The 14,735-nt window shown below is 36.6% G+C and overlaps 1 protein-coding gene across 2 annotated transcripts in view; it reads left to right on the forward strand.

Annotated features, from left to right (window-relative positions):
* LOC126768614 (protein qui-1) overlaps positions 1 to 14,735 on the forward strand; it is a 110,655-nt gene that overhangs the window by 56,758 nt on the left and 39,162 nt on the right. Inside the window, exons 4-11 of one of the 2 annotated variants that reach the window (XM_050486806.1) lie at positions 5,329 to 5,451; positions 6,354 to 6,523; positions 8,059 to 8,213; positions 10,496 to 10,664; positions 10,903 to 11,062; positions 12,086 to 12,830; positions 12,908 to 13,051; positions 14,262 to 14,504. In XM_050486806.1, the coding sequence (XP_050342763.1) occupies positions 5,329 to 5,451; positions 6,354 to 6,523; positions 8,059 to 8,213; positions 10,496 to 10,664; positions 10,903 to 11,062; positions 12,086 to 12,830; positions 12,908 to 13,051; positions 14,262 to 14,504 (1,909 nt within the window). The remainder of the gene's footprint in view (positions 1 to 5,328; positions 5,452 to 6,353; positions 6,524 to 8,058; positions 8,214 to 10,495; positions 10,665 to 10,902; positions 11,063 to 12,085; positions 12,831 to 12,907; positions 13,052 to 14,261; positions 14,505 to 14,735) is intronic. The other variant, XM_050486807.1, reaches the window with a different exon arrangement.

Raw genomic sequence — 14,735 nt, forward strand, 5'->3', positions numbered from 1 at the left:
ACCGTTAAATATCTTTAAGTCACGACTCGTTCTCGTGCAAATTGAACAAGAATTGATCATGAGTATCAAATGATTTATTTCGGAAACACAATTATAATTTTACATATAATATTAGTTTGTATAATATAATTAATACTTTTGAAATTAATCCATACAATCAAATTAATTACAGGCACAAGGGACATAAAATCTTAGTTCCCAAGGTTGGTGGCGCATTGGCTATAAGCGATGGTTGACATTTCTTACAATGCCAATGTCTAAGAGCGTTTGGTGACCACTTACCATCAGGTGGCCCATATGCTCGTCCACCTTCCTATTCTATTAAAAAAAAAACGCGCCAAAAGTTATGAACTATATACTAGCATAATTTCAAATTGAAACCGCACGTTCTTTACACGGTCTTCTAGCGACACGTTCTAATTTTTTATGGCATTGTGGTATTCTTTTCGTCTTTCTCTTATAATTCTTCTAACTATAATATGTGCATCGTTATAAAATTAAGCTGGAATAATAGAGAAAATCTCTAAAGGCAACTCTAGATTATTTGTAAATATAATAATTAATCATCAAGTTTTTTTCTCAATAATTCTTTTTTTTTATATATGCGCCGGGATGGCAAATGACTCTACTCCACCTGATGGTAAGCTGTAGTAGAGTCCAAACGCGACGACAGCTAGTACAGTCGGGAAGAATGTTCTATACTAGCCGTCCCCGCCTTGCCGGCCCGCAAGATGCCTCTTCACGCCTCTTTTGAAGGAACCCGGGTTGTAAGAGGAGGGGAACACGTGAACTGGTAAGGAATTCCATTTTTTGGTAGTGCGACAAAGAAAGGAGTTACCAAATTTCTTTGTGCGCGATGGAATTGATGTCACAGTTAGGCGGTGACATCGAGAACCAGCTCGCGTGGACTTAAGAAGGAAGGGGGAAGTAGGAATTAGAGAGAATAATTCCTCAGAGCACTCGCCGTGATACAGTCGATAGAAAGCGCTCAGTGCTGCTATCTCGCGACGCAATTGTAAAGGTTCAAGGGTGTTTGTGACCTTTACGTCGCCAATAATGCGTACTGCACTTCGCTGCAACCGGTCCCAGGCCTCCAGTAGGTACTTAGCGGAGCCATCCCAAAGGTGCGAGCAATATTCAACGCAAGACCGTACCTGTGTTTTGTATAACAGGCGCAGTTGTTGTGGCATGAAAAAACGCCGCACCTTGTTCAGAACTCTGAGTTTCCGTGAAGCTGTTTTTATAACAGCCTCGATGTAATCCCTTGGACTAAGGTCGCAGCGAACGTCAATCCCCAGCATGGCGATTTTGCTTTGCATCACCAGCGGAGTACCACAGAGGGAGGGAAGAGGGGAAAATGTTGACTTTTTCGCCGTGAGAGCGCATACCTGTGTTTTCTTGGCATTAAACTCAACAAGATTATCAGAGCCCCATTTGGCGATGAGCTCTAACGTCCTATCGAGTTCAATGACGAGATCCTTCCGCCTCTCCTCAATTTCCGCTCGCCCAGCCACTGCGCGTCCGTGGTATCCACCATGCACTGTACTATCGTCTGCATAGCAATGTATGTTCCCAAGAGAGAGCATATCATTAATATGCAAAAGAAAGAGTGTGGGAGATAGCACAGATCCCTGGAGGACCCCAGCATTCACTACATAGAATTGTGAAGCGCAACCATCTACTAAAACACGAAGGCTACGCTTGTGTAGGAAGCTGGTAATCCAGGTGCATAGCTGAGCAGGCAGCTACCATATGCCGGTAGCTTGGAGAGAAGACTTCTGTGCCAGACCCTGTCGAAAGCCTTGGAGATATCGAGGCTGACAGCCAACGATTCTCCTTGCTTGTCGATAGCTTCACCCCAGAGGTGTGTTACGTACGCTAGAAGATCACCTGTGGACCGTTTTGGTCGAAACCCGTACGGACGATCATTAATTAGACAGTGATTTTCTAGATAATGGATCAGTTGGTTGTTTAGAATCCGTTCCATCACCTAACAAAGTACTGAGGTGATGGCTATTGGTCGATAATTTGCCGGGTCAGACCGATCCCCTTTTTTGGGAACCGCTTGCACATTAGCTCTTCTCCAAGCCTCCGGCACACATCCCGAAGAGAGAGAAAGTTGGAATAGGCGCGTTAACACAGGAGACAGCTCCGCCGCGCACTTCTTCAGCACTATGGCTGGTATTCCATCGGGACAGCTAGCTTTCCGTATATCAAGTGATTGCAGCTCCGCACGCACATCACGTTGCCTGATTTTGATGTCAGGCATCGTGTGGCCACATGAAGGTATTGTTGGTGGCAGCGCACTACAATCATCGATCACGGAGTTGTCGGCAAAGAGTTTAGCCAGGAGATCGGCTTTCTCCTGCGGACTGTGAGCTAGCGATCCGTCTGGATTTCTGAGCGGTGGCAACGAAGGTTGGCAGAAATTGTTTTGCACAGACTTGGTCAGACGCCAGAAGCTACGGGAGCCCCTAGGATGCGAAATAAGGTACTGTACAATGCGCTGTGCATCCGCTCTCGTGTATGCCTTCCTACAGGACTTGGAATTTTTATTGAAGTTTGCTTTCAGTGAGTCAATGTTAGATGCCCCGCTAACACAGCCGTTGATCCACGCGCGATATGCCGCCTGCTTAGATAATACAGCGTCGGCACATTCACGAGTGAACCAACGGTTACGCGTACCCCTACTGATGAGATCTGAGCTAGGAATGTAGTATTCCATTCCCAACATGATCTCATCAGCAACAGCAGCGGCACTAGCTGTCGGGTCATTCCCACTGTAGCAACGTTCCTTCCAAGAGACAGACGCATAGTAATCACGCATACCGTCCCAATCTGCCGACTTATAGTGCCAAACGCGACGTTTGAATACCGCTGATGGCGGCAGCTTGGCCTGTGGCACTTTGGTAGATATTAGGCCGTGATCCGAAGAACCAAGTGGAGCTTGAACCACAACCTGATATTCCACCGGGTGAGAAGTCAGCAGAAGATCCAGTAGAGAAGGCGCTTGTCCATCAATGTCTGGGCTCCTGGTGGGCTGATCAACCAGTAGAGTCAAGTCATGTGTGAGAGCAAAAGCATGAGCAGTCCTTCCAGCATGGTCAGTTTTGAAGGATTTCAACCATGATTCGTGGTAAGCATTAAAATCCCCCAAAAACACCAATTCCGCGTTAGGAAATTGCTCTTGCGCAGCATCTGCCACCCGACTAAGATGGTCAAATAATCGGCTTGTCTCCAAGTCACCATTGTGGGATCTGTAGAGGCACACGTAGACTCGACTCTGACGAACCAGGTCCACACGTACCACCAACATGGAGAAGGAGGGGTCCTACAAGCAGCGCAGTCGGTGACAGCAAACATCCGTCCTGATGAACAAGCATACTGCGGCTTTCGCTTTGAAGGATTCTTCAAGCGTGTAGCCGGGATAATTAAGGTAGCTGGTATCGGCAGGACGGAGTATTTGTGTCTCCGTGAGAAACAACATTGCTGGCCGTGCTGTCTCGAGATGGTGGTGGACAGCGTTGAGGTTAGCGTGGAGTCCACGGATGTTAGAGAACTCGACCTCAAACAGCGAGGGTATGGTGGAGGTGTGCACCGCTGTACGACCGTTATTTCTGTTTTGTTGCGCTACCATTTAGGAAAAAAAGAATGGAAAAGAGACGTGAAGCGAGCGACGTATTGCCACGATGGGGATGGGCAAAGTGTGGAGGCGTGTTTCCCCTAGTGGTTGCCAAAAGGAAAAATACACTGACCCGCCGGACGGAAGGGCCCCCGAACCCCCCCGGAAGTGGCCGCCGGGACCCCACCTTCCGGTCACCAACCGGCACGACGGTCCACCCCGAGATTATGCGTGGCCTGGTGGGGCAGCCTCGCGAGCTGGTTAGGCACGCTCGGGCCTCTGTACTATGCCACGGGCGGCCAGCGGAAAATACAGTCAATACAGTTTCCCCCGGCATTGGTTCAACAACCGTCTCCATTGGACCAACACCCATCGCGGCAATACTCGCTCGGGCACTGGCTGTACGCTGGCTGACCTCGAAACGCGGCTGCAAGCCACTTCACGAGTTTTTCACCATGCGTACGGTGGTAACAAGCCAGACGGATGCTAGCATCCTGCCACCAGATGAGATGGTCGCTCATATATCCCTTAGTCGCCTCTTACGACACCCATGAGAAAGAGAGGGGCAGTGAAATGTATTCTTTCTCCGTCACTGCACGGATAAAAACGCTAAGATAAAATGGATATCTTATGTTTTTTTTCAATCGAGTATATTTTATGCTTTTATGTTTTTGATCAGACAAAACCTATAACAAATAATGTGAATATAAATTAAACATTGTAAGCAAAATATCAAGAAAATACTGTTGTAGCTCAAATGGATGAATTTATCCGATGTTTTGAAGTAGTTGCACCTTCCGTGGTAACTTGCTGCAATAAATCGATGAACATATGAAAGAAAAAAATACGCATTAGAACAGCGTGATGGAATAAAGTCGTTAGCCCAGCATTGGGACATTTACAGGCTATTACCATAATTTTAACAGTTCTAGAAAAGTCGGCTTAACTATGGTAAGTCTATGTATTCCGAGGGTGATTGTAGTACATTGTTGAAGTTGGGTCGGGTACTTATTTATTAAAATGCTTATATAAATGAATGTACGATAAGCAAAACTGCCGCTGACTAGAACTTGATTTTGATGGTTCTTATTTTTATTGAATAGAAATCGGCCTTCCTTCTTATATTTCGGTCTTTTGTATGTTTGAACGAAACGAAGAAAAAAGTCCACCTTTAAGGGTAAATAAGGGTGAACATTAGGATATTCATCACTTATTTAAACGATTTTTCATTTATTTAAGTGATGTTTCTAGAATGAACACTTAAATAAAAAACTCCTTTAAGTAAAATACTTAAAAACTTAACTAATATTTTTAATTGTAATTTTGTATGTTCTCCTTATAAAGGTATATTGAAAAACCAACTTCATAGCCTTATTTTTTTTAAATATATTGTATTCTTATAAATTCAATGTCAAGCTGCTGACTTTTGTCGATATAAATGTACCGTCATATTTTTGTTTTAATACCTATCTGAACTACATCAAAGTTATTAAACATCTTCAAAAATAAATATATAGAAAGAGACAAACAGTGATTATATGATTTTTTGCGTTGCTGTACTGAAACAACTGCAAGTTGATACCATCTTTATTTCATTCGTATTTGTTTAAGTATTTATTTAAAGCGTACATTGACGCATTTTTATATAACTTATAACTAGCAATACTTTTACTTATCTTTTTGTTATTAATTATTTTTTTCTACAGTTCGAGTTTGTGGACATGCACTACGGGACCGACGGCGGAGATGAAACTAATCCCGCGTTGCTTCGATACCATCTCGACGAGATAAGATGCTGTAATAACACCTCGAAAGCTGGATATTTTCTTGTAAGTTTTATTTCAATAAAAATATAAAATACACCTACGTCGAGGATACGGACAAACATTGGGACATATTGCTAAAATAGCAATTACATACCAGACTTGTATAATATTTAGTGCATAATACTAAAATGTCGATTGTGATTCTGCCTGGAAATAAAAACATGGAAATCTGATTGTTATTTAAAAAAATCGTATAGCAATACAAAACGTTTTTTTTTTTGGGTAAACGATTTATTTTTAATAATTTCGTATATATTTTATATATTTTTTTGTTCCAAACTAATTCAAACACAATTATTAAAATGATCGTTACATATTCAATACAACAGACATATTCAATTATTTATTTTAATGACAAATAATTTACAAATTACAAGTACATTTTTAAAAGATAATGATGTATAATTCATTTTTTATATAAATCAGAGTAAGGACAATCAGTGAAATTGTATACCCAATTACGATACAATTGGGTCAATCACATCAATTCCTCCGTTTTTGGATAAGTAGCTTTTGTTTCGAGTGGTCATTCAGTTATTTGTAAAAAAAAGGTTCTTTTTAAGGTTAACTCGATTTTCGTACGACAGTAATATTCGTATTCGATAATTTTACCCTAATTACGTATAACCTCATACCGAAGGAATTAAATGCATAACTCAATTTTAATTATGGAAATTAAATTTAACTGGACATATTCGCAGTAGACATGAGTTATAAATAAGCAAGTAAATGACCGATATTTAAAAAAAACGTTTAATTATAATTTATTTTGTATGTAATTTATAAAGTAGTAAGAGTATAGACTATATGCAGGATTGTTTTTCATATCATTCTGTGGAGCTGGTAAGCCACTGTATGTCAAATTTAACATAACGTATTCCTTATTCTCTTATATATTGTCTCAGTGTTTCATCGGTGGTGACGCTTCCACTTACCAGCCGATACTTCCGTTCAAGATCGATGTTGATTTATTCGAACAGTTGGTCAAGTCAGATTCCGCACAAACCGCCCTACTACGAGCTTGTTACAAAATTAATGACGACGGAACTTACCACCTTGAAGGCGATGAGAAATGGTAAGCGTTTAAACATAATATTTGTTCGCTGTCAGTATTGAGTGAATGAACATTTTTTTAAGCAAATAACAAGACATATAAATTTCATTTAAAATAAACACTAGCAGTTTATTCTTGTTTAAAAAATGAAAAACATCATAAAAATCTATTTCATAAAACTATTGCATTAAATATATCATTAAATAGGATAGATGATAATTTTTAGATTTGAGATTAAATTGCGTAATTTTCATGACTTATATTTGTATAACCTAAGCTAAACATATGGATATTTATAATGAATATGCAGTATATAATGATTGTATAATCTTCATTATATATAACTTACCATGAAACAATATTTTTGATATTTTTAGAACGTTTCTTTTTTTCAAACATTTTGAATGATATTAATTGTCTTATTTTCGAGTTATTTTCATGTTCTGAATATACCACTTCCAATAATGATAATTTGTTACTGTTATTATAAAATGTGTTAAAAATAGCAGAATTAAGCATTATTCTATCCCAGATCACTTTATTTTCTAGAGAATCCTCCCGACCCTCTATTAAGACCATAGCAGTTTACGATCTACCTCTGAAATAAGATCCGGTTACTCAGTGGGATCGTAAACTAAGTAATTTATAGGACAAGCAAGATCCTCGTACATAAATATCGCAACATCTAAGCTTTAGGTTATATTTTATAGTAAAGACGAAAAGAGAAAAGTCCCAACGAAATCTATGGAAGGCAAGATTGCGTGCATTATTCAATATGTTGACCCTTCCTTACCTTTATGCTTATGTTATTACGATTGGATCAAAATACCCAAGGTCGCAACAATCCGTCCTAAATCGAAATTTCATTTCAGATTTTGTTCATATCGTATTTGATATTAACATACTTTATATTTAAAGAAACAGTATAATTTTAAACACTGTCGTGTGTATTACGTAAGTATATATCTATTACAAAACGAAGATGACATACAAAGATGAATGCATCCAAGTCGGTAGATTTCACCTATTCATTCAACAGAAAATATCTTGGTTATCTACGAATAATGTATTTAGTTAGTACTTATACATCATATAACTAAGACGTTATGTCTCTTGTGACTGTAATTACACTGGCTCACTCACCCTTAAAACCAGAACACAACAACACTAAGTACTGCTGTTTTGCGGTAGTGAGTGGGTACCCAGACGAGCTTGCACAAAGCCCTACCAGTGAAAGTGTTATACATAGATGGCATGGTTGAAGCGTATGGAGCGGAGCGTAAATGCGTGATATAATATTGTAAATTTAAAAAATCATGATAATTAAATAATTTTAAAATGTTACTACCGAATGTTTTACTCTATGATGAAAGAATGCGATGTATGACAAAATATTAAGTTAAAAAGTATTTCACTGGAATAATTTCTAAAAAGAAGAAAGTTTAGTGTAAACCCGTTTAGGAGGGAGACACCCACTCATTGTTAATTCTAAAACCAAGAATGAATACTTTGAATTGCTGTTTTCAGATAATTATTGATATTTCTTTATAAAACAGGTACAGTGATTTACATGAACGAGAAGAACAGCGGAAGAAGCTGTCGACAGTTCAGAAGGTGTTTAATACGCTAGCGCTAGAAGCGCTGGAAGCTGGCACTAATATCACCGAATTATTAAAAAGCCCCGTGGAGATACAATGCGAACTGGCACTCGGTAAATATTTTAATTAAATTTTTGTAAATATGTAGATTGAATTATTCAAATGAGGGGGTAGCAAACAACTGACAAATTATGGAAAATTCAAATACATTTATTCAATACAGAAGCGTGTATTGCTTTTGTATAGTCAAAGTAAAAACTACCAACGGTTGGGAAAATAAAATACCCTGAGTTGAGAAAAACTCGTGAAAGACAATCAACGGATTTAATTTTTGTCATATACAAAATATATAATAGTATCAATATAAGAAAGACGCCAGGAGACGATCGTTTCATTTCCAAAGAATGCTATCATCATTATCATATGCATATATATGTATGAACTTACTTATTAGTAAGTTAAATCATTGTATAATAATATTAAGAATTTGCACTCAAACATTAAAGTATAAGCAAGCAAATTCTCAGCTAAACAGGGTAATATTGTTTGCAAATTCAGGATTTAAAAAAAATTATTGCCAACTGTTTCATATCAACACAAGTTTATACAGTGCCGTAATAAAAAGTTACAGAGTGTTCAACATAACTTGTTGCGCCTAATTTTCGGAATTTTCGACTTTCTCCTTCGGTTTCAGCTTTAGATAATATTTTTCAAATTTCAATTGATTATTACCTACTAACTGATATCCATTTAACCTACTAACCCAAAAAAGAGAAGGTTAAATGTTTGTCATATGTGTTTATTTTCATTCGTAAACCGGTGAGATTACTCAAAAACAGCTATACATAAACGGCTATAAATGTTTATTAGACTCATGTATGCTTTTCGTGGATTTTATTTTATTTCTCAATTACGTGATAACCGATTTTGATTGAATATACTCACGAGAATTGATGTGGAATGAGATCTTATGTGTGCAAATCAGTATTCACGCACACATTAACGCACTTACAGTAACAAATCTTACGCTGGCGTCATCTGACGCTCGAAACCTTACGCTGACGTCATCTGACGCTCGAAATCTCAGTTAGTCTCTACCGTGGACCGAGCGCTAAGATGTTTATAGTAACATGTAATAGTCAGCATAGTATGTATAGGCGATAGATTATTATAATTGTCTTCTGAATAATTTATTCGATTTTAAATTACTAATTGCTGTTTAATGTGTTATCAACTCATAACCAAACTTAAATTTGTATAATAACACTAGGCTATGATTATTTTACAGATAAAACGACTATGTTAGAAAATTCAGAAATAAATTAATTAATGTTTTTAATTACAACAATTTTTATACGTAATTGAAAACATTTTGAAGTCGCTTGAATTACTATTTAATTTTAGAGAATGTAACCTGTGTAATCCTAAAAAGCTTTGTGTAATTTAAAAATGAATAACAGATGTTCTATAAAATGAAATAGTATGCTACGAAATGATGAGAAATCGCTACACTCTGCATAGCTTAATCAAGAAAATAGTCCAACGGTTAACCTAATTTCCCGGAAACAACGGCTACGGCTGCATTGAAATATCTTTTCAGTCTATTGCACTACTTGTTGATTGCTCGCTATAGAAATAAAATCTGTTTTTATTTTTATTTTGTTCTACCTTTAAACTTTAAGCCTCGTTTATTAACTTTGAGTGTTTTATATCACACATGTTATACATAATTGGTACTGTATATTAATTATATGAGGTTTTTTGTTAGTATTCTCTTTATGATAATCATATTTTCTAAAACTACTCTCGTTTGATTGGTCATTGATGAAAAAAGGTAAATAGGGTGGATTTTTTCATCCTAGCTTTCAGATATTTTTAATCAACCCTTATTTTCTATAGAATTAACGCTTTAATGCAAAAAATTGTTTCATAAGATTATTTTCTGGGGTTATAATTATACGGTTACAATTTCTTGAATTGAGTTCTTTATTTAAAGGTTTGAGATTAAATTAAATTTATTTTAAATAATTACGACACAATTTTTTTACGCAAATGTTTGTTTAATTATCTTGATGCCATATACTGACCCTTTCTTGTTCCTTTGTGTATGGATTGTTAGTTTTAAGAGGCGATGTCTATAGTAATTTTTAAAAGGCGAAAGTCCCTCTGTCTATCTATTATGTTTTCGACACTTAACCGATTTTGATGCAACTTGATATGAAGCAAATTTGAATCTTAAGGTCCGTATGAATGACCGCATGTTAGAAATGCCTCTTCCCCAACATGCGGTCTTATTTTAAAAAAGAAAAAAAAACATACCAGTCATAAAAAAATTAAATATATTTGTTTGTATTTTTAGGAGATATTTAATATTAACTTAGTTTCTTTGTTCCAGAATTATTATTGAATGGAAAACACCCCAAAGGTCTGATAGCTGTGTTGAGAGACATTCCAGATTTGGAGCCCGACGACTCCAAACTAACAGCATTAGCACATGAAAGATTAAAAAAACTACAAAAAAAGTTAGAAGATCTTTTACCTGAAACACACGTTATTAGACTTGAGTAAGTGATCATTAAAAATATTGCTATTGTTAAATCTAAATAAGGTAAATTTTTCATACCGCGTTTCATTATTTTTTTATTCGTAATTTACCTTAGTTCGGTTGATTTACCTTGTTGGTTTGTTTGGTTTCATAGTATTGATGGAAATAGTCTTTCAATCGGGACTGCTCATCTAGCGGCGACCATTTACCTAAATAGAACATTGGAATGCGGCTATTAATTTTATGTTTGTTTCTAGAGCAACATCAGCAGATTCTTCTCGAACGGATGTAGCTTCGGATAATGAAGAGAAGTTGTCGCCCTTTAGGGAGGGAGTGCAGGCTGTGGTGGGTTCGCTGGTCGACGATAGCCTCAGCACTGAACCTGATCAGGGCAAAGGCAGAAAAAAGACTGTACAGGTTGGTATTCCCTGTACTAGTTTCATTTAGTAACGGTGGGTTTACAAATGCAGGCGTCAGATTATGTGGGTAGGTAGCATCAATTTTATCAGCCCATGTATATTCTAGCAACGAACTTAAATTCTTTGTAAAGCCATCTCAAACGGTAAGAGAATTAATAAAATGTCACGCACATACTGACAAAATGTGATATAACGACTTAGAACTCGTATATATAAATACATAATATGCCTTCTGCCGAATTTACTTACTTAGTAAGTAAGTAAATTAAATAATTCGTAAAATAAATCGAAAAATAAATTTGATCGAGGGATCAAATGGTAAATGAAACTAAGGAAGAGTTTTCCTCTGTTCACACCACAATTTATTTTGTCTGATCACTTTAACACAATCACTTTTTCAATACATATATTCAGTAGCGAATCTAGACAGCGCGATTCAGGAAACTGACATATTTTCTTTCCGCCATCTATCGCTAAAAAGTAATAATAATAATGTCCTCCAGACCAATTTCGGCCACGGCAGCCAATCTCAAAAGAGATTAGCCAACTACGCAGAAGATATTATAGTGCACAAGTGTGTGCGCAAACACAGGTGCACTCTTCTAAGTCTCATAATCCAATGGGACGGCAATCCTACACAGAAAGAGTTCAGGAAGAAACCAACGGCTTTGCGTGCTTTCCGAGGCACGGGAGTGTACACCCTACCAACTTCTAGAATCCGGGCTGCTACTGAGAATTTTCTGACAGGAAAACATACACAAAAATAGCTTTTTATTGGCCTGACCTAGGAATTGAACCCAGAACCTCCGGATTACATCAAGCCACTAGACCAACGAGGCAGCGCTACAAAGTAGTAATATAATAGTATTATACTGTTTGGTATAACTTACTTAAATCCGCGACATCAAACAACGTCTATTAAAATACCTCAGTGTTAACGTAAATAATGTTCTGCCTCTTTAATTATTGTAGAAAAGTTACTTTATTGCCGTATATTATTAATTTATTTTTTTTGTTGCAGGAAGTTTTTCTGGAACATATTACTCACCTTAGGATATGCATAGAACATAATGAACTATATAAGGTTACTGTTAAACAAATTGAAAACGCAGCTAGAACTATATTAAATAATGCCAAAGAAAACTACGAAAGTCGGTCACGGCATCCCCCAGTGCTGATATATGGTCCCGATGCTTCCGGTAAAAGTTCGCTGTTGACTCATCTATATTTCAAATTTGAGGAAATTTTTCCGAAACCTGTCTTGAGGATAATACGTTTTTCGGCATCAACGCCACGATCAGCTTACAATCTAGAACTGCTAAGAGTTATGTGCCAACAAATATCCATTATCTTGAACATTCCGGAAGGCTATCTCCCAAAAGACGCAAGTTTCGATCCACTATATATAAATAACTGGTTTCAAAGTTTATTACGACGTTGCGAAGATATGGAAAACGAAATTCTGCTGATTTTTATCGACAACGTTCATAGAGTGAATCCATTGGAATGCGATATCGTGACAGGCTTATCCTGGCTACCCATGTCATTACCGAGAAATGTTTTCTTAGTTTGTACTAGTGCAGTGTCTTTGGAACTACTACAATTAACCCCGGCTCAAAAGGAAAAGTTCAAAGTTCAAAATTGTTATTACTTGTTGGACGCGCTAGACGATACTCCTGATAACAACAGCTCCGGTGACTATATTGATGGTGCTTTTGACAATTTAGAAGTCGTCTTCGGTTCAAAAGCCTTCAGTAAATTGGCTGGTAATTATTTGGTTTTTCTAAGTATACATTGCGTAATGTTACAAATAGAATTAACAGTTGTTCTCTTTGTGTTTTAGGTTACATAACTTGTTCCGAGTTCGGTCTTACAGAACTCGAACTGTTGGAACTTTTGATGCCAACTAGCAATAGCGAAGCTGTTATTACACTCAAGGACGCCAACTATAACTTTTCTACTTTATGTGTCGCTAAATATATGATGAGTAAGTACAGATTATGTTTGGATTTCTCGTCGTAAAGTTGCTCAACTTAGATTGGCTTCTTTTTTGTAGCAAAAAGTTTGCTTGTGTAACAGCCATAGTTTTGGTATGCCTAAAATTTAATAATAATTTTAATTTTATTTGGATAAAATGTAATTTTACAGGTGTTATGATTTCTTTATAAGTAACTTATACATTTCGCCCACGATAGGCAAGCAAATATATTTGTTAATAAGTTATTAATATTAAATGCAGATCACACCAATAGTACATGAAAATAATTATATTAATATATGTATGAAATGCTATATAAAATAAACTGCATAGTTACTAAATAATATAATATACATAATATGTTAATTCAAATTCAATATGTCAGACATTGTCAAAAAAAAGTCTAGTAATTAATTATTTATTTATTCAAAACATTTTTATATTTTAAATATTCATTTATAGAGTAATTTTTTTTATCTATTAACTATTTTTAAGTTTAGATCTTAATAACCTTAATGGTAACTCTCTTAAGCTTTTTGGTATATTATTTAATATTTTGATGCATATTATGTAGGAATTCTTTTGAAATTTTTTTGTTAACTTTAAAAATTGGTATTTATTAATCGTGCTTCATAATAAAACATTTACATAAGGAAATAATATTATAACGATACTCTTCATATTTTGACATGATCATTTTGTCTGTATTAGGAAACTATGTGATTACTATCTCACTTTATGCATACTGTAAGATTGTATTCTGAGTGCATTACTTATCTCTCAATCTGAAATCAAATCACACAGAAAATGTTGAATTGATTTTGAATAAAATGGAGGACGGCGAAATTTTGTTCTATTTTCAAAGATCAGTGACCTAATTACTATTCGTCGAACCGAAAAGTAAACACGAAAATCAAAGACCGAAGATATCACAAGGTCAATGTCTTTTCTATTTACAGATATATTTGGCTATCGATTACAAATTACAAATTTTTACCTATAAATTAAGTAGAATATCAAAGACGAAGGCCATTATCGATCTTCGATTTACGGTACCCGAATGGTAATTACATCACATCTCTTGACAAGTTAAAGATGTTAGGGGTTTATGTGTGTGGTGATACGGTCCCACTCAGACCGTACACCATTTGTACATCAACCTTAGAATAAATTTAAATAAGCCAAATTACTGATCTGTTTATTCACTTTCAATGAATAGAGTCAGTAATAGCGGAGACCGTGGTGTCGGGTAGGAGTACGGTGCGATGGCGCGCGGCCGCGGCGAGTGCGCGTGCACGGCGCCGCTACGTGCGCGTGCAAAGCGCGCTGCGTGACGCGCACTCCGACCTCGCTGCGCTACACTTCGCCAACTTCCTCAACGACGCTGACGACACTGACACTTCGGAAACACAGGAACCCGGCAAGTTCAACTCTCATTCCCAGCGACATCTATTTCCAGTCGGTACGTTTGGAACTCTGAATAATACGTTATAATAAAAGTAATGGGAGGTGGTACCGACTAGAATCTGCGTAAGTCGAATTCGCATAAATTGGAATTCAACTTTACATTTTCTTTGTATGTAGCACTTTTGATAGCACTTTAATAATAATAAAGCTATTATTATTTTTCGAATATGAAACGTGGTTCTTATATATTACTTATGTTTTTAACTTGATTTTATTTAATAATCGC

The sequence above is a fragment of the Nymphalis io genome, chromosome 5 (genome assembly GCF_905147045.1).
Source record: "Nymphalis io chromosome 5, ilAglIoxx1.1, whole genome shotgun sequence".
NCBI classification, from domain to species: domain Eukaryota; kingdom Metazoa; phylum Arthropoda; class Insecta; order Lepidoptera; family Nymphalidae; genus Nymphalis; species Nymphalis io.